General features: G+C 30.4%; 5 protein-coding genes across 5 annotated transcripts; 2 read left to right on the top strand and 3 right to left on the bottom strand.

Annotated features, from left to right (window-relative positions):
- Window positions 1-592: 592 nt before the first annotated feature.
- Window positions 593-1603, top strand: GO595_007732 (actin; the record flags this gene model as incomplete). Its single annotated transcript, XM_067921228.1, has 1 exon — window positions 593-1603. One exon carries the CDS (start codon window positions 593-595, stop codon window positions 1601-1603), a length of 1011 nt encoding a protein of 336 aa, XP_067772108.1.
- Window positions 1604-9810: 8207 nt separating this feature from the next.
- On the bottom strand, window positions 9811-10776 carry GO595_007731 (putative alpha-actinin; the record flags this gene model as incomplete). Its single annotated transcript, XM_067921227.1, has 2 exons — window positions 9811-10571; window positions 10638-10776. The coding sequence occupies 2 exons, from the start codon at window positions 10774-10776 to the stop codon at window positions 9811-9813; spliced, it is 900 nt and encodes a 299-aa protein (XP_067772107.1).
- A 413-nt stretch (window positions 10777-11189) lies between these two features.
- Window positions 11190-13141, bottom strand: GO595_007730 (putative alpha-actinin; the record flags this gene model as incomplete). The annotated part of the gene is made up of 2 exons (XM_067921226.1): window positions 11190-12062; window positions 12224-13141. 2 exons carry the CDS (start codon window positions 13139-13141, stop codon window positions 11190-11192), a joined length of 1791 nt encoding a protein of 596 aa, XP_067772106.1.
- Window positions 13142-13345: 204 nt separating this feature from the next.
- Window positions 13346-14263, bottom strand: GO595_007729 (rRNA 2'-O-methyltransferase fibrillarin; the record flags this gene model as incomplete). The annotated part of the gene is made up of 1 exon (XM_067921224.1): window positions 13346-14263. One exon carries the CDS (start codon window positions 14261-14263, stop codon window positions 13346-13348), a length of 918 nt encoding a protein of 305 aa, XP_067772105.1.
- Window positions 14264-15333: 1070 nt separating this feature from the next.
- GO595_007728 (RhoGAP domain containing protein) lies at window positions 15334-17142 on the top strand (the record flags this gene model as incomplete). Its single annotated transcript, XM_067921223.1, has 1 exon — window positions 15334-17142. One exon carries the CDS (start codon window positions 15334-15336, stop codon window positions 17140-17142), a length of 1809 nt encoding a protein of 602 aa, XP_067772104.1.
- Window positions 17143-20358: the final 3216 nt, after the last annotated feature.

Raw genomic sequence — 20358 nt, 5'->3', positions numbered from 1 at the left:
TGAACAATAATCCCATGCATAGAAATAGTACCAATACTAACCAAAAAAGTGATACAATAAAAAAACATAAAACAATATTTTGATTGAGCTAAGAATAAAATCAATGTAATCACTGCTAAAGACAACTCAGTTGAAATGAAACCTATTTGAATAATTGAATGAGTTGTATAATCTTTAATGATTATGTTAAATTTTCCATTATTTGAAATTTCAATATATTGATATTTTGGATTAGACGAAAACCAAATCAATGAAATAATCAAAGCCCAAATGTTATCTACAAAATAAGCTAAAGATATAATAATCGGTGTGATTTTTATGATGGTATGTTTCATTGTCTAATATTTTGGATACAAATCAAAACTTCCACTTAATTAACATTTTCAAATCAAAACAAATAAGTTTTGATAAAGTAAACATTAGATTTTTAGGAAGGAATTTGTTCCTTATCTTCTTATAATTTTGTGACAAATTTCCTGTCACATTTATTTGAATGAAAATATGTTGACACTATTCTTCAAGAATTCTTTTCGATTTGTCCCAAAAATTCAATTGAAAAAGTGCATTTGTTAGTTCACTTCACTTTCATCTAATGGCTGAAGACGAAGTTCAAACATTAGTTATCGATAATGGTTCCGGTATGTGCAAGGCTGGTTTTGCTGGTGATGAAGCACCACGCTCAGTTTTCCCATCAATTGTTGGTCGTCCAAAGTATGTCCAAACAATCGCTGGTGGTCAAAACAAGGATACATATGTTGGTGATGAAGCATGTGCTAAGGCAGGTATCCTTATCCTTAAGTACCCAATTGAACACGGTATCGTTACCAACTGGGACGATATGGAAAAGATCTGGCACCACACATTCTACAACGAATTACGTGTTGACCCAGCTGAACATCCAGTTCTTCTTACAGAAGCCCCAATGAACCCAAAGGCCAACCGTGAAAAGATGATCCAACTCCAATTCGAAACATTCAACGTTCCAGCATTCTATGTTGGTATCCAAGCCGTTCTTTCCCTTTACTCATCAGGTCGTACAACCGGTATCGTTTTCGATGCAGGTGATGGTGTTTCCCACACAGTTCCAATCTACGAAGGCTACTCCCTTCCACACGCCATCATGCGTATCAACCTCGCCGGTCGTGATCTCACAGCCTACCTCCAAAAGATCCTCAACGAACGTGGTTACACCTTCACAACATCCGCCGAAAAGGAAATTGTTCGTGATATCAAGGAGAAGCATGCATATGTTGCTCTTGATTTCGACGAAGAAATGAACAAGGCCGCCACAACATCCGAATGCGACATCTCATACACACTTCCAGATGGCAACGTCATCACCATCGCCAACGAGCGCTTCAGGTGCCCAGAACTTCTTTTCAAGCCACACTTCAATGGTTTCGAATTCGAAGGTATCGACCAAACCCTCTTCAACTCCATCATGGCATGCGATATTGATGTCCGTAAGGATCTCTACGCTAACATTGTTCTTTCTGGTGGTACCACAATGTTCGAAGGTCTCCCAGAACGTATGGAGAAGGAAATGGTCCGCCTCGCACCACCAACAATGAAGATCAAAGTCGTCGCCCCCACCAGAACGTAAATACGCAGTTTGGATCGGTGGCTCCATCCTCGCCTCCCTTGCCACATTCCCACAAATGGTTATCACACGTGACGAATACAACGAAGCTGGTCCAGGAATTGTCCACCGCAAGTGCTTCTAAACAATTTGCATCTTTTGCATTTTACTTTTTCTATGATTTATTGAGTAAAGTATTCTGTTAACGTTTTAATATTTTTATTTATTCTCAATGAGTTCTTTTTTAAAATTTCTTTTTGTTTGCTCACCGAACAACGCGAAGCTTATTCTTGGAATTGTGAAATTGTTAGCGGAAATGAAGCCGAGATTATATGTATTTCTTGGTTGATTCAGTACAAAAATGATGACAAATTATTAGTTCATGAAAGTTAAATCAGTTGGTAAACAAAAACGCAGCCGTTTAGAGTTTTACTAGGGGAGCTCCCCAAAATTCAATACGTAATTGTGTCGAAGCAAACTTTTTGAGCGTTTTTCTTTCATAAGTCGAACGATATCACTTTCTTTCATTTTTTTTTTTTTTGTTGTTGTTTTGGCAATTGAAATGAGGGGACTTTCTGTCACTTTTCAATAAAAATATTACGTTTTCAGCTTTGTAAACAGCTTCCGATCGCAAAAACAACAAAACATGCATCAACAAATGTTAAACCAATGAACCGACGAAAACGCGAACCGGTTGAAACTCTCTGTATCGTTTTTGACTGATTTATTAGCAAGTTTCTCAAGTTTTATCGCAAATGTGTTCTTTCTTTTTGGCTTTACCCATGTGTTTCTTTTGCTCATTACAAACCTCTCCAAAAAATTCAGGTTCAAAGATTTCTAGTGATCAATTATCTATTTCTCAAACTCTCAAACATTCCACTTATTTCACTTTAGAATCCAAAGGACATACATGTTTACCATTCTCATCCCATAACAAAGAGTGTGTATCCATTAAAGTCACAAATTATATTATGCTAAAAGCGAATGAATCAAATACATTTAATTATATCACAGAAGAATATCAGCATCATTCCTCTTTATTAAAGTTACTGATGTCATATGTTAAACATTATTTCAAATTCTTTTCTTTGACATATAATCATTTTTCATTAAAAGCTCATTTACCAATTTCAATGAATAATAATTTCATGAAGAAAATGTTCAAATTCAATGAAAATGCTCAAGTTCTAATGTATAACTTTTTTATTTTGGGATTTTTTTTATTTTATGAAATCAAATTTTTAATGAATAAATTGAAAGCAAACGAAAAGAAAAAAACTGAAAATATTTTAATTTTTGTTATGTTTTTCATGAGTTCTTATCAAATATATAATGGAGATAATTTAACACTTACAATCATATATTCAAATGAATTTAATGAAATTTCTCAATATAAAAATATTGTGAAATATATAATTATCAGTGAAAATATTTATTCAATTCCAGGTGATGCATTTTCAGAATGGTCATCAGTTGTTTCAGTTAATTTTGGTAATTCAGTATCATCTATTGGAATTTATGCATTTTCGTCATGTTCTAAATTAGTTACGATTATAATTGGAGAAAATGTTACAGAAATTGGTGGTTCAGCATTTTCAATGTGTTCATCAATCAAAAACATTACAATTCCAAATTCAGTTACAACAATTGGAAATTATGCATTTGCATTATGTTCTAATTTAACTTTATTAACACTTGGATATGGAATAAAAAATATTGGAAGTTCAGCATTTGGTAATTGTTATAATCTTCAATGCATTTATTATTATGGAGATTCAGAACCAGAAATTAGTGAAGGTGCATTTTTTAATGTTTCAACAAGTGTTATCACATATGCAACATACGTCGGAAGTAAATTTGGAAGTTTAGATGTTGCCAAAGACAACACAGAAGGAACATGTGAACCACTTCCAACGCATTCATTTAGTCAATCAAATACATTTACTGCATCATTACAAAGTGATATTTCATTTTCATTTTCATTTTCATACACATTAACAATTACATTATCAATTACACATTCATTAACTATTTATGAAACAAAAACGAAAACATATTCATTATATATAAACAATTCGACATTTTCATATATTGAAACAGAATTTATTTATTACAATTATACGATTGTTATATATTCGACTTATTATAATTATTATTCCAATTTCTTTACAATGTTTTACACTTCCAATGAAAATTCACCAAAAGGAATTACGACGAATGCTTTGATTGGAATTATTTGCGGATCATTTGCATTTGTTTTGATCATTGTTGGAATTGTTATATTTTTAGTGAGAAGTAATAATAAGAAAGAAAAATCGATTTCAAAGTTACAATTTAAGGACACGACAACGTCAAGTACAAAGCAAATCGAAGAAGTAAATAGTTTAGTTGAAGATATTGCGAAAGAAGATGAAGACAATTGGCTATGAATAAAATGTGTAATAATAAACATTTTTTGATATAATTTTTATACAAAAATTATGTGTTGTCATATAAAATAAAATAAATTCATATTAACGATAATATCATTTTGACTTTAAAATGTTTTGAATTAGTTTATTTAAATATGAAATTTTGGATTTTATGATGTTTGAATAATATTCACTGACTTTGAATATAATAAGGTAAACATTGTTGCAAACGATCAATAATTTTGAATCATGATTGTCAATACATTAAATGTTCAAAAGCTTTTGAATGAATTTTGATAAACTTTACTTGAGTTCATTATTCTCAAAATCAAAAAATATCTTTTAAATTAAAGATACAATGTAATTGATTTATGTACATAAAGAGCTCTTTATATTTTGTTTATTATATATATATATATATAATAAACTATAATAGCAAGAAATAACAGAATTGCCAATGTTTTAAAAAAGTATTAATTTTATGTGATAAAAACATCTTTGATAAATGAACGGCACACCAAATTAAAGCATAAATTCTGTTCTATAACATATATTCATTATGTTATTTAAAAGTGTATTTATAATGTTATAAAGCTGTTTCTTTGATTGTCGTCTTAAAAAATCGATTCAAATATCTCAAAATCGGTTTGAAAAACGACAATAAAACAACAGGTTTTTAAAAGTTTAACCGTGAGATTTTAAACTTTTGAGATAGCCGATGTGTAATTGGTGAAGGTCTATAGATATATTACAAGCTGAAACATGAAGATCTTTCTTTTGTTCAGCATTTTGATCATGATGAAACGATTTGTAACCGATACAAAGCTTATTACACCTTATATCATTCAAAAAGAAATATTACAAATACAAAACCACGAAAACAAGAAAGCTATGACTTACAAATGTGATGAAGATGTATCAATTAATGAAATTATGAACAAAAAATTTAAAAGATTTAACAATAATTATAAAGTTTTGATAAACAAATTATTTTTAAATTTGATATCATACAGTAAATCTACAATAGTTGTACATCAGAATTTTAATAACAAACAAAAAATTCCAAGAACATATTTTTCAAACATTTTGGGAAAATACTTTGAAATTGATATATTTGTCAAAAATGGTAAATCTGATAAAACATATAACAAATCTTATGAAGATGTATATCCTATAAAACGTGAATTTTCACATTTTTTGATGATGCGAAACTACAACGAAGAAAAACCAAACATTTTGAATGTTTTACCTCATTTAACCATCGTTTTTTCAATGATATTTTCGGTTATTCATATCAAATTCTATCAGAAAAACACAATTTCAGTTCAGAAAATATTAACGACCAAATATACATTGAAAGCAAACGAAAAGAAAAAAACTGAAAATATTTTAATTTTTGTTATGTTTTTCATGAGTTCTTATCAAATATATAATGGAGATAATTTAACACTTACAATCATATATTCAAATGAATTTAATGAAATTTCTCAATATAAAAATATTGTGAAATATATAATTATCAGTGAAAATATTTATTCAATTCCAGGTGATGCATTTTCAAATTGGTCATCAGTTGTTTCAGTTAATTTTGGTAATTCAGTATCATCTATTGGAATTTATGCATTTTCGTCATGTTCTAAATTAGTTACGATTATCATTGGAGAAAATGTTACAGAAATTGGTGGTTCAGCATTTTCAATGTGTTCATCAATCAAAAACATTACAATTCCAAATTCAGTTACAACAATTGGAAATTATGCATTTGCATTATGTTCTAATTTAACTTTATTAACACTTGGATATGGAATAAAAAAATATTGGAAGTTCAGCATTTGGTAATTGTTATAATCTTCAATGCATTTATTATTATGGAGATTCAGAACCAGAAATTAGTGAAGGTGCATTTTTTAATGTTTCAACAAGTGTTATCACATATGCAACATACGTCGGAAGTAAATTTGGAAGTTTAGATGTTGCCAAAGACAACACAGAAGGAACATGTGAACCACTTCCAACGCATTCATTTAGTCAATCAAATACATATTCACAGTCAGATTCAATATCATTATCAGAATTATATTCATTTAGTCAATCGAATACATTTTCTAATTCAAATACATTTACTGCATCACTTCAAAGTGATATTTCATTATCATTTTCATTTTCATACACATTAACAATTACATTATCAATTACACATTCATTAACTATTTATGAAACAAAAACGAAAACATATTCATTATATATAAACAATTCGACATTTTCATATATTGAAACAGAATTTATTTATTACAATTATACGATTGTTATTTATTCGACTTATTATAATTATTATTCCAATTTCTTTACAATGTTTTACACTAATGTTAATGATAATCAAAACAACGATAATAAAACGAAAATTATTATCATTTCTGTTTGTGTAATTGTTATAGTAATAGCTATTATCACATTATTAATTATATTTTTGAAACATATTCGAAATAAAAAAGAAGAAATTTATGAAAATGATAAATCAGAACAAAATGAAAACGAAACGACAAATACATTTACTACGGGAATAAGTAACATAAATATTGAAGAAGATCCATTTGCTGAAGATTTTCAAGAAGAAAAATTTATTGAACAAATATAATTTTCAATATTATATATTTTTATATTTTGTAATGATAAATATCAAACAACATATGGCTTAAAAAACATCACAGAATATAACTTTCACGCTTACACTTTATTGACATGGAACTAATCATCGATCAATAAAAAAATAAGTGCCAATGGTAAAATAACTTATTCAAATTTAAAAAGTAAACCGAAAGTAATAAATCAAGAAACAAATCAATTTATAAATGATGAAGAAAATTAATGAGTTCAATATAAACAAAAAATTAATGCTATAAATAAAAATGAAAATAAATTTAAAAATGTTTATTTACTGTAAAACTATTTTTGAAATGAGTGTTTTGAAGCATAAACCATAATGTAAATAACGTAAATCTAACATTCCGTTTAAATTGATTTAAAAAATATTGAATAAAGTAGTTTCAAACTTTAATGAAAAGAAAGTAAATTGGTTTAGAGTCAATGATATACAACCTCCAAAAAAATCTTTCGTTGCTTTTTTTTTTTCCTTTTGTCATTAGTATAATTTATGATCATTGAATATATTCATTTTTGTGTTAATGTCAAAATATGAAAATGACGTATGAAAATTCTCAAAATATAATATTCATGAAGCAATTATTTTTCTATTAGAAAAAGATAAAACTAATTAAAGTAATTTAACTATAAAACAAAAAGAAAAGATAAAACTTCAAAAATTCTGAAAGAATTTAGTGGAAGATTAAATTTTTTTGAGATAGCAAGTTTGAATGATAAGTAATAACAATGAAGAAGAAGCCATAAATTTCCTTCGATGATTTGATATTAATAACCATTAAATAATAACTTTAACATTAGTTTTTCAAATTAATTTGACTATACTTTTTTTTTATTTTTTTGCAAAATGTTAAATCACAAATACAAAAGTGCTAATTTTCAAAACAATAACCAAACAATTTCCGAGATATTTTATCGTTCGGTATTTGACTAAGTCTGTTGCCATATTTGAATGAAGCCGATAATCATTTACTGAAATATGGCAACCAACTTAGTCAATTAAATTGTATATCATTCAAATGTGGCAACGATATCTCTCAAATATGACAACAAAATTAGTGAAATTTCACCGTGGTCCTTCAAATGAAAGAAGTAATTTAACTATTTCTATATGTCCATTTTCAGATGCACATATAAGTGCTGTATTAAATAATTTCCAAATATTATTTTGAAACATTAAATTATTAAAATAAACATAAAACAAAACAAATAAATATTTTTGGTATTATCATCAATTCCTTCTTATTCAAGAAGTAATTTAACTATTTCTGTATAACCTCTTTCAGATGCTTTCATAAGTGCTGTTTCAAATAATTTAAATAATTTCCAAATATTATTTAAAAATATAAAATTATTAAAATAAATTTCAAATAAAACATATAAATATTTTTAGCATTAATATCAATTCCTTCTTGTTCAAGAAGTAATTTAACTATTTCTGTATGACCAAAAAAAAAATGCACACATAAGTGCAGTATTAAATAATTTAAATATTTTCCAAATATTATTTTGAAATATCATAAAATTATTAAAATAAATATCTTTAGCATTAATATCAATTCCTTCTTGTATTTAAATATATTTAACAAGTTCAATATTTATTGATCCTGCTGAAAATACCAATATATATTTAGGAATTTTATTACTTTCAAGAAAATGTTTAATAAGAAATATGTTTCCAATTATTGCTGCTTTGTTAATGATATTTTCATTAATTTTCATTCCTTCTTTTTCTAGATATGTAAAAATTTCATAATTAAAATATGAAACCCATTTTTCTCCTATATCTTCTAAATTATTAATTTCAATAATTTTATTATCATAAAAATATTTAAAGATATCATTTCGATGAAACTTAATTGTTGTTTCATATGCATTTTGAAATGATGAATGATTTTGTTCACATAAATGAATAATTTCTTCATTTCCACCTGCAAGAGCATATTTGCCTGTATTTTCTACACTTGCACCATTTATAAGTAAATATTTAAAACATTTTACTGAAGAAAAAAATGCTGCATAATCAATTAATAAAACATTATACCGATTAATGAATGAGCATCTTTCATAAAGTGATAGTTCAATTTCTTGATTAAAGTCAAAATCATTTTGTGATGTTATTTCTTGAAGTTTTTCAATTTCATCATTTCGAATTATTTTTGCAATTTCATTTGCATTATGTCCTTCTCTAATTAATTTCTTATGTAATTCCCAATCATTCTTTGAAAGTTCTTCATAATTGACAAAATCATGTTCCCTTAAAATTGCTAATTCTTCTTTAGACATATAATGTGCAAAATAAACATCCTGTTTGTTTTTTACAATGTTTGGTTCAAGAAAATTATGTTCAATCATAGTTTCAAGAAGATAATATGATTCATGTGTATGCTCATTGTTAAGAAATCGACCAAATATATCAAATATATTAGATTTGATTTGATGACTCTCTTCAAATGTTCTTATTTCTTTTATAATATTAAAAAATAAATCTACATCATTGTTTTTAATTACAAAGGAATAATATATCATTTGAATAATCATTAAATCATAAGATAAAATATGGATTTCATCAAATTTGTTGATTATTAAACCTAAAGATTTAGACAAATTTTCTTCATTCAAACTAAAAATTGCTTGATTTATTGATCGAAGTGTTTCCCAGTTGCAATGTTCATTTGGTTTCATGTGGAAAAATAAATCACTTCAATTCTTCACAATTTTTTGGTAAACATTTTGAATTAAAGTCGGATCAATTTAAATACAAAATTTTATATAAAGATGCTCTAATAAGTGCTGTTTGAAATAATATAAAAAACACAAGAATTGCTTTTTGACAACCAAATTTATTTTATATTACATATATATAAATTTATTAAAGCAGTCCCACATATCGAAAATGACTTAACATCCACTAACACTAAAGATCAAATTTATATTCTTCTAAGAGTTCTCTGAGAAAGTTCAACAAAATCTGAATACGACGATTTAAGTACTTTGAAGAGAAAAAAATAAATTAAACGATTGAATGTATGTGATCAATTTATTGGTAGATTGAGTCAACCCATTGTTGGAAGTCATAACCTCCTTCTACTGGTGTCATAACAGATTTAAGGTATTCAGCGTCTTCTGGGCTGAAGTATCTTGCTAATTGTTCGTCGTTGATTATTGGGCTATTGTGTGCGATAGCTCTGAATACCTCCTTAGTTGCGTCTGCTGATTCTGCCTTAGAGAATCTGTCGAGCATGTACTTGACGTAGTTATCGAAGTCGAGTTTCTCTTGTTCGCCGGTGTACTTCTTGATGATTTCCTTGCATTCATCTTCAGTAGAAGTCTCACCGAGTGATGTAAGGCACGCGTTAAGTTCGTATGGCTCGAGCGTCTTGCTCTTGTCCTTGTCGAAGTGGTCGAATGTTTCACGGAATTCGTTAAGTTGTTCTTCAGAGATTTCGAGACCCTTAGCAGCTGCAATTGCTTTGTCTGCTTCTTGGATCTATGTCTTAATGTGTTAGCGAAGAATTGTGAAATGGCTGACGGTGAGTTCTCGACTTCAGTTTCGAGTGAATCCTTTTCAATTTCTTCGTATAATGGAAGGATTTCTTCGACTTTGCCTTTTTCGGCTTCAACTTCCTTTTGCTTCTCGAAGAGTGCTGTTAACTTCTCTTCGTTAGATTCTGGAAATCCATCGAGTGATGCTTCAAGTGCTTTAGCGGTTTCAAGAATGACATTAGCCTTCTCGTTGTATTCTGAGATCTTTGAGCTGTTTCTTGTTTCAATGATTTCACCTTCGTTGTGTTGGATCAAGTGATTGATTGTAGCAACAAGTGCATCTGCTGAAGCGAGTACATCTGTTGGCGATGCCTTAGCCTTGTAGTTGAGTTTGTATTGTGTAAGTTCTTCGAATGGTGCATCAAGTTGTTCGATTTCTGGTGTGATTGCTTTTGCTTGGCCAAGAAGTTCTTCGAGCTTTTGCTTCTTGTCTTCAAGTCAACCTTCGAGTTCTTTGGCAGATGTTTCGATTGGCTTGATGCGCTCGATGAATTCTGCTGCTTTAGCATCATAGCTTTGAACCATTGTGTTGTAGATCTCATTCAATGAGTTTGTAGCTTGTGCAAGAACACATGCGTACATTGATGAGATAACTTGTGGTGTGTTTTCGATTTCAAGGTGAAGACTTTCTTGTTCAAGCTTATGGTAAGATTGTTGATACCTTCTCTCTTTTCGGTGATTTCCTTGATCTTGTTGATGAAGTGTTCACGGCGTTGTTCGAGTTAGCCTTCGATTTCGAGTGATACCTTAAGGTCTTGTGCCTTTTCATTGTATGCATCGATCTTAGCCTTGTTCTCCTTTTCGATATCACGTGCTCTCTTTTGGTCAATGAGACGTGTTAAGAGTGAAACGAGTTGATCGATTTCGCTTTGGATGGAGTAAACTGTGTACTTGGCGCGTGTGTTTAATTGAAGTTGAACAAGTTCATCATATGGTGCTTGAAGTTCTGATGCTGAAAGTCCTTTGGCTTCTTCAAGAAGATCATTAAGGATATCTTATTGTTCGGACTTCTCACGGATTTCATTGCACTTGTTGGCAATTGCATCGCACTTCTCATTGAAGTCATCAATCTTTGACTTTTGAAGGTTATGAAAAATTTCCTTAAGTTCGGTGCTCCTGTTGCCTTGGATTTGTTCGGTTTCTTCGAGTGCCTTGGTGAGTGTTTCTGGTTCGAGGCCTTCTGGTGGTGTTGGGATTTGACGATTGTGTGAATTGCAGTTTGATACTAATTGTGTCCATGTTCTGATGGCTGTACCGCGAAGTTCAACAAGCTTTGGACGTTCATCACGACCGAACTTAACAACTTTGACAAGTTTGTCTTTAACGCTTGGAACTGTTTGTTCATAATCATCAGCTAATAAGTTGTTCTTAGCTTCGTTAAGAGCATCCATGAAAACCTTGGCTTGTTCATCATAGTTGTTCTTAAGTTCGTAGATTTGCTTTTGGATTCCAACAATCTTCTTGGCCTTCTCAGCTAAGGCAAGAACCTTAGTTTCGGAAGCAAAGAAGTGGAAGAATTCGGAAACTTGTGTAACAACAGATTTGTCATCTGGTGTTGTGTCAACAAGATCTTCAACATCAAGGAAGACTGTGATACCAAGTTTCTCGCAGGCTTCGAATGCTTTCTTGCAGTTATCGGCATGGTTTTCTTTGTCAAGTGAGTTGTAGTCAAGAAGTTCTGGACGGAAGTGGTTGATTAATGCGCAGAAAGCAAGACCTGAGGACCATGATGTGGTGAAGTTAGTGATGTTAACACCATCATAGCCTTGGGTGTTCTTCTTACACCAGATAAGAAGAGCATCACGTGCTGTTGCTTCTTCAACAGAGATATCTTCGATTTGGAACTTGTTGATGCATACACGTGAGACCTAATGTAAGCTTAAGGTTCTTATCGACAATATCATCGGCTTGGATGTTTGTGAGCTTGATACCCTTATCTTTGATGTATTGAATAGCCATGTTTACTCAACAAAAAAATGTTTTATTGCTGCTGAAGTTCCGAAACAGATTTTTCGATTATTGATAACACTTTTATGACGTCGTCGTTTGAGTTAATTTCGCAGCCATCGCAATTGAGCGCTGCTGCGAGATCCAAAATATTATTTTTTGCACATTCAAATTGAGACTTTTCATCAGACAAAGCGCTTTGAAGCGATTTAACTTCTTCTTGTGCTGCGCTTATGTCTGAAGAAATTTTCACAAGTTCTTTGATTTGCTCATTTTCATTTGCATTACATTGTTTCAACAACTCATCATACTGCGACTCGAGTTGTGTGACTTCAGAACGTAATTCGCTTAATGATGTACGACGAGCAGAAATGATTTGCGTTAGTGATTCGTTCTCATGCTCAAGTGTATTAGTGAAATATAACAGTTGGCTCAGATTGTTCACGTCAACAGTTCGCATCGATGCGTGTGAAGTTGCAGGTTGAAGAGTTAACGCGCGAGTGTGACGAGGAGGAAGCATTGAAAGCTCACGAGCGCTGAGTGGTGTGATGCAGTGGTGAAATGGGAGAGCGTTGTTAGGTGGAGAAGATTTTGTGTAAAGAGATGCGCGAAGTGTATCAAGTTGATGGCGGAGACGATCAAGTTGATGAAGATTTTCGTCATAATTGTTACGAAGATCGTCAAGCCTAGAACTCATCATTTTTAAACGGAGTTCAGTGGAAGAGTCGAAATTACTTTTTGTTCGGGAACGTGATTGTGAAAGATCTGATTGAAGCTTTTCTTTCTTACGCTCTTCAATTGAATACTCAGTGTTAAGATGAACAAGCTTTTGAGTAAGTGAGCGTTTTTGAGATTGTAATGGAGTTTCGCTTTTTGGTATATCAACAATTTCAATTGGTAGTGGTTTAGGATTAGTTTTTGTTACTGGCTTGACGGAAACCTGAGGGTTTATTTTTGTTGAGTGTTTTCTTAGTGCGGCAATTTGATTACCGCGTTCCATTTAGAAAATTAAAATTTTAATGATTTTGAGTCTAAACGTACTCTGGGGCACCCGATTTCAAATTTAACAATTAGAGATCTTCTCATAAAAAAGTAATAATATGATGAAAATTGATTAATTATTTTTGACAAATCTTCGTTAGAGCACAAAAAATGTTAATACATTCGTAAAATTTTTTAGCAAAATTTCTGATATTTATTTATTTTAGTTTGGTCTGTAGGTTCCTATTACCATTGCGTGCCCTCTGTGATACGTTTCCAAGTCTATTTCTTCCTCAGGCACGAAACCTTCTTTCTTCAACTCTTCTGTCTGAGTCTGAAAAACTTCTTTAGGTTCTAATGTTGAGTCTACGCAACTTGCCTTGATGCAAAACATGAAGAATCCACCATTCTTGAGGAAATGTTTTGCATTGATTATGAAGATGCGCGCTTGATCAGGTTGTGCAACATCAGCAAAAAGGCAATCAACCATAGGAACGCACATTCTGTACTTTTCTGGGTGTCTTGCGTCTTCGATAATTGGGACTATGTTAGGTCTCATCTTTGCTAAATTAACAAATTCGCGTGCTACTATATGAGAAAATTCAACACCATAAACACGGCCATTAAGACCAACAATATCGGAAACATGTGAAATAGTTGTACCTGTTGATGCACCAAGATATAATACTTTGCTTCCAGGTTTGATACCCATATTTTCCAAACCACTAAGAATGCAAGCACCTATCTTGGAGCGGTATGGATTCCATTCACGATATTCAACAGGTCCTTCTGGTCCATCAACTGACATGAGTTTTTCTCCATAAACACTCTTACCAGGGGTAAGGTTCTTTGTAACTAAGTAATCAGCTTTAGAATGGCATTTGAAAACACCTTCAAAAGGTGATGGTTCAATTGTAAGACGATTGTTATTATCATTGTTTCCTCCACGTGATCCACGATTGCCACGATTATTGCCACCACGATCGTTGCGACCGCCACGACCTTTATCAAATTTTCCGCCATTTCCGCCTTTTCGATCACCATTGAATTTTTTATCTTTAAATCCTCCACGGCCGCCGCCACCACGACCACCGCGTGATCCATTATCCCTATTTCCTCCACGGCCTCTTCCTCGGTCCATTTTGGATTTTGTAAAGTATGGAATTAAGGAATCGACCACATTAAACGGTTTCTATATATATGGAATTGAAGTGACTTAACGTCTTTTTTGTACGTTAATTATGTTTTTATTATTCTAATGAAAATAATAAGGTATTATCACAGATAAAAGTAGTACTACTCAAGATAAACATGTTACACTTATTTGTAATTAAAATATCTTTCTTTTAATTTTTGAAAAAATAATACATTTTTACCATAATCACCATAAATTTCAAGTTTTTTCTTTAATATAATTTATCGTTTACTTTTCTTGTAATGTGTTTATTATTTGGATAATTTATAATATTTATTAAAATTGAAACAATAATGTATCTAAAATAAGAAAAAAGCAAAAAAGCTTCTATTTATGAAATCCTTCATTTCTCGATAATTTATCAATAGATTCCTATCAAATTTAAATATGAAACTTTAAAACAATAATATTGGATCTTGTGTTTTATTTTGATTTATAGACCTAATTCATAGATATAATCATTTTAAATAATAATTAATTATTTCAATTGCTTAGCAACTTTTTTGAATCAAAAATAACGAATTGAAGCATATTTAGCATCTTAGCTAAGGTTAAAGTCACTTTTGGTGTAATTGAAAGCCAAATAACGACAGAAAAAACATGAGTGAATAAAATGAAAATATTATTATTTTGTGTACATAAAATAGAGTATAAATTGCAAAACATGTTAGCCAATATGTGTTTATTATAAATATAAAATATAAATAAAATTTATTAAAAAAACCATGATGACTCCTTCACAATTTTTCTATTTGTAGCCAAAATATATACAAAACATTCGATTTTATAGATAACGTTTGCACTCTTTAACCATAATATTACTTATTTCTTATGTTTGTGTATTAAAAAAATAATCAATTAAAAAAATTAACGAAAAACTTCTCATTGAAATAACGAAATTTTGTACTGAAGTGAAGTCACCTCATATCGGCTTCATTTTTAAGAGCAGGAAAACTTTCAAAAGCATTGAAAAATTGCAATTCAATTGTTTACTTTGTGTAAACCATGTCAAAAAAATGAGCAAAAGAAGGTTTGATTTTGAGCCTCATAGCTTACAAAGCGAAGGAGACTCAGATGTAGTCATTGATGCCGTTTTTCCAAGTGATACAAATGATACAAGCAATAATCAATCATCATATAATAGTCTTAAACTTTCAGATAATGAAAATTTCCTTGTTCCGCCTCCTTTATCATCTGTTGTTGGCTTTGATCCTGAAAAAGCTGTGTTTCAAAGACCACAAATTTCCAGCAAAACTGCACAAATAATATCAGATGGTGAGAAAAATTCTTATGGAAAACCACCAAAACCAAAGATAACCAAAGGAAGTCCTACTTATTTTATTGGTTCTAATTCCAATCAAAAGAGTCATTCAAAAAGTGCTCTATTTCAAGCGAATCAAAATGAATCTAGCGCTTCTAAATTAAAGAATAACACTTTTGCTCAAAAGAAGGCAGTTTCTACTTTCAAAATTTCTTCAAGTGTTGAAGATAATCAATGTCCAATTCCAGAACTTAAAAGTGAAACAGAAGAAGTTCCTCCAAAGGGACCATATCCAGCCATTGATATTGAAGATGTTTTTTCGATCAACTCAATTATTTCAGAAACATTTCATCTTGGACAAATTCAAGAGACAAGTTGTATTCTATCATATCTTGCCCAGTATAACATCTTAGAGTTTGCCAAGGCCAATTTCCGTCAACATTCCACAGGTGGAGTTCTTCAAAAGAAGTTAATACCAATTCAAGAACTTATAAGTTTTTCTCAAACACCATTAAAGAAGCCACTTCTTAAGTCCACTCCCAACAATCTTAAGAAAGAATCCGCGACTCTCTCCAAATTGATCATCAAATATTCTCTGAAAAACGAGCAACCTGATTCTACCCTTCAATCCATCATATCCATTCTCGACAAGCACCAGAATCTCGTTGACGAAATGTTTTATCAGCTTGTCAAGCAGACGACATCAAACGCGTCAAACGACTGTTTACTTCGAACATGGGAACTTTTCTTAACGGTCTCCTCACTTTTTCCCGTCAGCACACGAAATCATTTACGTATTGCTGCGCATATTGCGACCACATGTTTAAAGTGTAAGCAAGCGCAAATCATTGATATTGCAGTTTTAACACTTATTCGGTTTGAAACACGATTTTTAGTTGGTAAGAAACGCGGATTCTTTGAGATACTTAAAGCTGAAACGCAATACTTCAACGTTACATTAGTTGAACAAATGTGGAATCAGAAAGCGCAAAATTCGAAATTGCCGATTCCATTTATTGAGTTTTATGTTGTTAGTTCTATGAAAGAAAAGCGATGCTTTGAAACATGGGGAGTGTTTATGGATGACGGGTTCGACAAAGAATTAGTTTATTCAGTTGTTAACCAGAAAAGTCGAACAATCGAAATAATCGCATCAGCTGGCGTTCATGAGCTGTCTAATATCCTTTTGAAATGGTTTGAGTTATTGCCCGATTCGGTAATTCCGATTTCGTTGTTTGATGAGTTCATTCGAATGTCACAAGATAAAAAGTTTGATGACATTATCGATTTAATGCCTAAGATAAATGTGTACACATTAATGTATTTGGTTGGATTCCTGAAAGAACTTGTGGAACATAAAAGTGAAACAGGAGCAAACATCCAAATATTATCGGGCACATTTGGCCCGTGTCTTGTGTCTGCTGCTGAAAAGTTTCGTTCGCCAGAAGTATTGGAGCAACTGAAAACACTCGCAACAGATTTCATGGAATATCTGATGAACTCGTGGCAAACAGATGAAATTTATCATTGTAAAAATGTGGAAGAGATGTATCAGGTGAAATAAGAATTTGTACTGTACAAGTGCACTTGTAATTCAATTAATAAATTAAATGTTTGGAATGTTTTATGTGATCTCATGAGATGCCAAAGCATTTAATATCATTTGGAGGCTTGGGTATTTAATACATAAAAGACTTATCTTGTTAAGAAAGGTTTTTTTTTTTTTTTTTTTTTTTTTTTTTTTTTTTTTTTTTTTTTTTTTTTTTTTTTTTTTTTTTTTTTTTTTTTTTTTTAGAAAAGTGAATTCATATCCACCTAAAACATGTTTAAAACATTTTTCCTTTCCCACTTTTATACAATTTCATATCAATACGAAATTTCTCATTACGGAACACTTTAATTCAGTTCATTTTCATTCACAACAAACACAAAACAAAACATTTTTTACACCAGTTGATACATCAATATATACGCCTTCGGCGAGTGGACGTTTGCTTCGTTGCATCTTCTCGCGCTTGAGTCGTTGAACAAGAACCAGTTTCCGTTTATGCAGTTCTTTGCTATGTAGTGTCCATTGTTCATACATCCGATGTGCTCTATGACACCGAACAATTTATAATTTGCGACTCCATTTCCATCGCACAAATATTTACCCATTTTCAACTCCAATGGATATATCACGTTTGTTTCTATCTTTCGATGTATTCCTTGTAAAGTTTGTTGGAATCTCTTCAAATGTATCATTAATATCTTTGGCATTTTACATATGCACAAGTTTTTCTCTGCTTGTACATACTCATTACAATGGGGACATTCCCATAAATTTGCGGTGTCCAATTTCGTTGTTCTAAAACATTTTTCGATTAATTCATCTAATGTTATCGAACCAGAACCACTTCCATGAATCGAAAGTTCTTTTGTTTCTCTAAATAAACAATTCCAATTTATATCGGATGTATAAAATGGATTTATTTTTGCTTTGATATGTCGTTTAGCTATAATACTTTGATCTTGTTTTAATAATGAAGAATGTTTTGATAAAGATCGATATAATGAACTTATTGAAATAATAATTTTTTGAGTTTTCTTTTTCTTTTTATGATTAAATTTATCGAAAAATATTTTCATTTGATTAATTTCTTTTGTATTTGTATATAATTTAGTTTTATATTTATTATCCCATAAATAATCAAAATGTTTCATACATATTCGTTGTATTTCTTTCTTATTCATATCTCTTTTTATCTCTATAAGAAATGGTCCATCAATATATTTCTTCTTTGGTCCATTTAAGAAAACTATTGAATAAAATTTATTTGGATCTGGAATTTGGAAGACATTTAATGTATAATCAAATTGTACTTGTTTAGGCTTATTTAACCATTTTATTGTTTGTTTAGTATTTGATATTTCCGCATAAACAACATAAAGATTTGGTATTTGAGTTTCTTCTCTTAAACGTTGCAAAATTTTTTCTTCTGATTTTTCATTTAAAAGAATTTTCATTCGCATTTGTCGTTTTGGTTTTTGTGGGTCATAAGGAATGAATAAGAAATAAGGCGATGATTTAATGTCATCAGAAGGAACAGATAAACTTAAGCACATAAATGGTTCGAATTTTGTTTTATGATTTTTACAATTTGGACAATGAATTTGTGACTTAAACATTCCATAAAATAAATTAATTATAATACTATTATTCAACAACAAAAAGTTTTCCCAAACATTTTCTTGTGTTATTTGATCATTTTTTTCAATGAATTGTTCAGAAGTTTGATTTAAATCATTATGAATTGACTCCAATATAAAACAAAGCATTTCTTGTGCATCTTGTTGTTGATAAGAAGCAAATTGTGGTGCATATCGATTAATTACATTACGTAATTCTCGTGGCGCTATTACATTTAAGTTACCTGACCAATATTCTTTCATTAATAAAACAAAAGAACTTACAATGTTCCCATAAGTATTGGAATGTTTAACTTTAATTCTCCATTTATCATCATTAAAATATTCAATTAATGGTTGCGTATGAAATAAACATTGAAGTGAAGCATTAAAGAAACATGAATTACCAATGTTTTGAAGTCCACAAACGCCATTTGCATTAGAATATGAAGTCGATGTTTGGAATTCGATATGATGTGATAAAGATTTAGTGACTGATTGATTATTAATTAGTTTCGTGATTGTTATCTTATTCCGATTTTGATATGTTAATGATGTAATAGCTTCAGGAACAGCTGAAATTGTTTTCTCATTGATTCGTTGTTCATTAATTCTTTCTAATATCAATTCTTGATCTGCTGATAGAACATTTTCGATAATTGTAATGTTTTCATTTAAATATTTCCCAACTTTTAAATTCCAATAATCACGTAAGACAAAGTTATCAGGATCAACACCATATTCATTACATGATAACACTTTTAATTCTTTAACCTTTTTGAAAATTGATATCGAAACTTTTTTATATTCTTCTTGATAATATATAATAAAATTGGTTAATGTAATTAATGGTATTAAATGTCCTTTAAATGGATGCGTAACAACTTCAACTGATATTTCAGGTCCGCCTCCATACCATTTATGAAGAAGAGACCAAATTGGAAAGGTCAAAACTTCAAAATGTAAATGTTCTTTAACACTTTTATGAAGAATATTCCCTTGAAATAATAAATGCGTATTTATAATTTGCCCGGGATGATCTCCTGATGCAGATGAGCCATAACCAACATATCTTTTCCATGATTTTAACCATTCTGTTGATATTAGATACGCATTTTCCCCTTCTTTCATATGTTGAAGAGTTATCATTTGTTTGATTATGTCGAGTTGTTCACGTGGTAAAGGGGCTGACATGAATGATAAAATTTGTGGAAATTCAGAATAAACGAAAAAGTGTCGATGCACAAAAATTGTGTTTTTGAAATAAAATTTTGAATGAGACGATATAAAATTCGAACTCAGAAGTTATTTTTCGTATGAATGTTTGTGGGTGATATGGCCGACCATTGACTCAATTTTTGAAAATACGATACAAAAAATATTAAATTAAATAACTGGAATGCAATATTCAATTTCACGAATATAAATTAATTCAGGCTACACTTATGAGAACATTGAATATTGCAATTGTGATTTTTATATATGAAGCACTGAATTAATACTTGTTTGATTTTTTGATAATATAATTTGAGTTTATACTTTCTGTAATAAAATATGAACAATAAGTTTAATCAAGCTCTTTGATTTTGATATTAAAACATGCAATATATGA

Source organism: Histomonas meleagridis, assembly GCF_020186115.1.
Source record: "Histomonas meleagridis strain 2922-C6/04-10x chromosome Unknown contig_57, whole genome shotgun sequence".
In the NCBI taxonomy this organism is placed as follows: Eukaryota; Parabasalia; order Tritrichomonadida; family Dientamoebidae; genus Histomonas; species Histomonas meleagridis.
The sequence above is the reverse complement of the archived record's forward strand: the minus strand, read 5'-3'. Positions and strand labels throughout refer to the sequence as shown.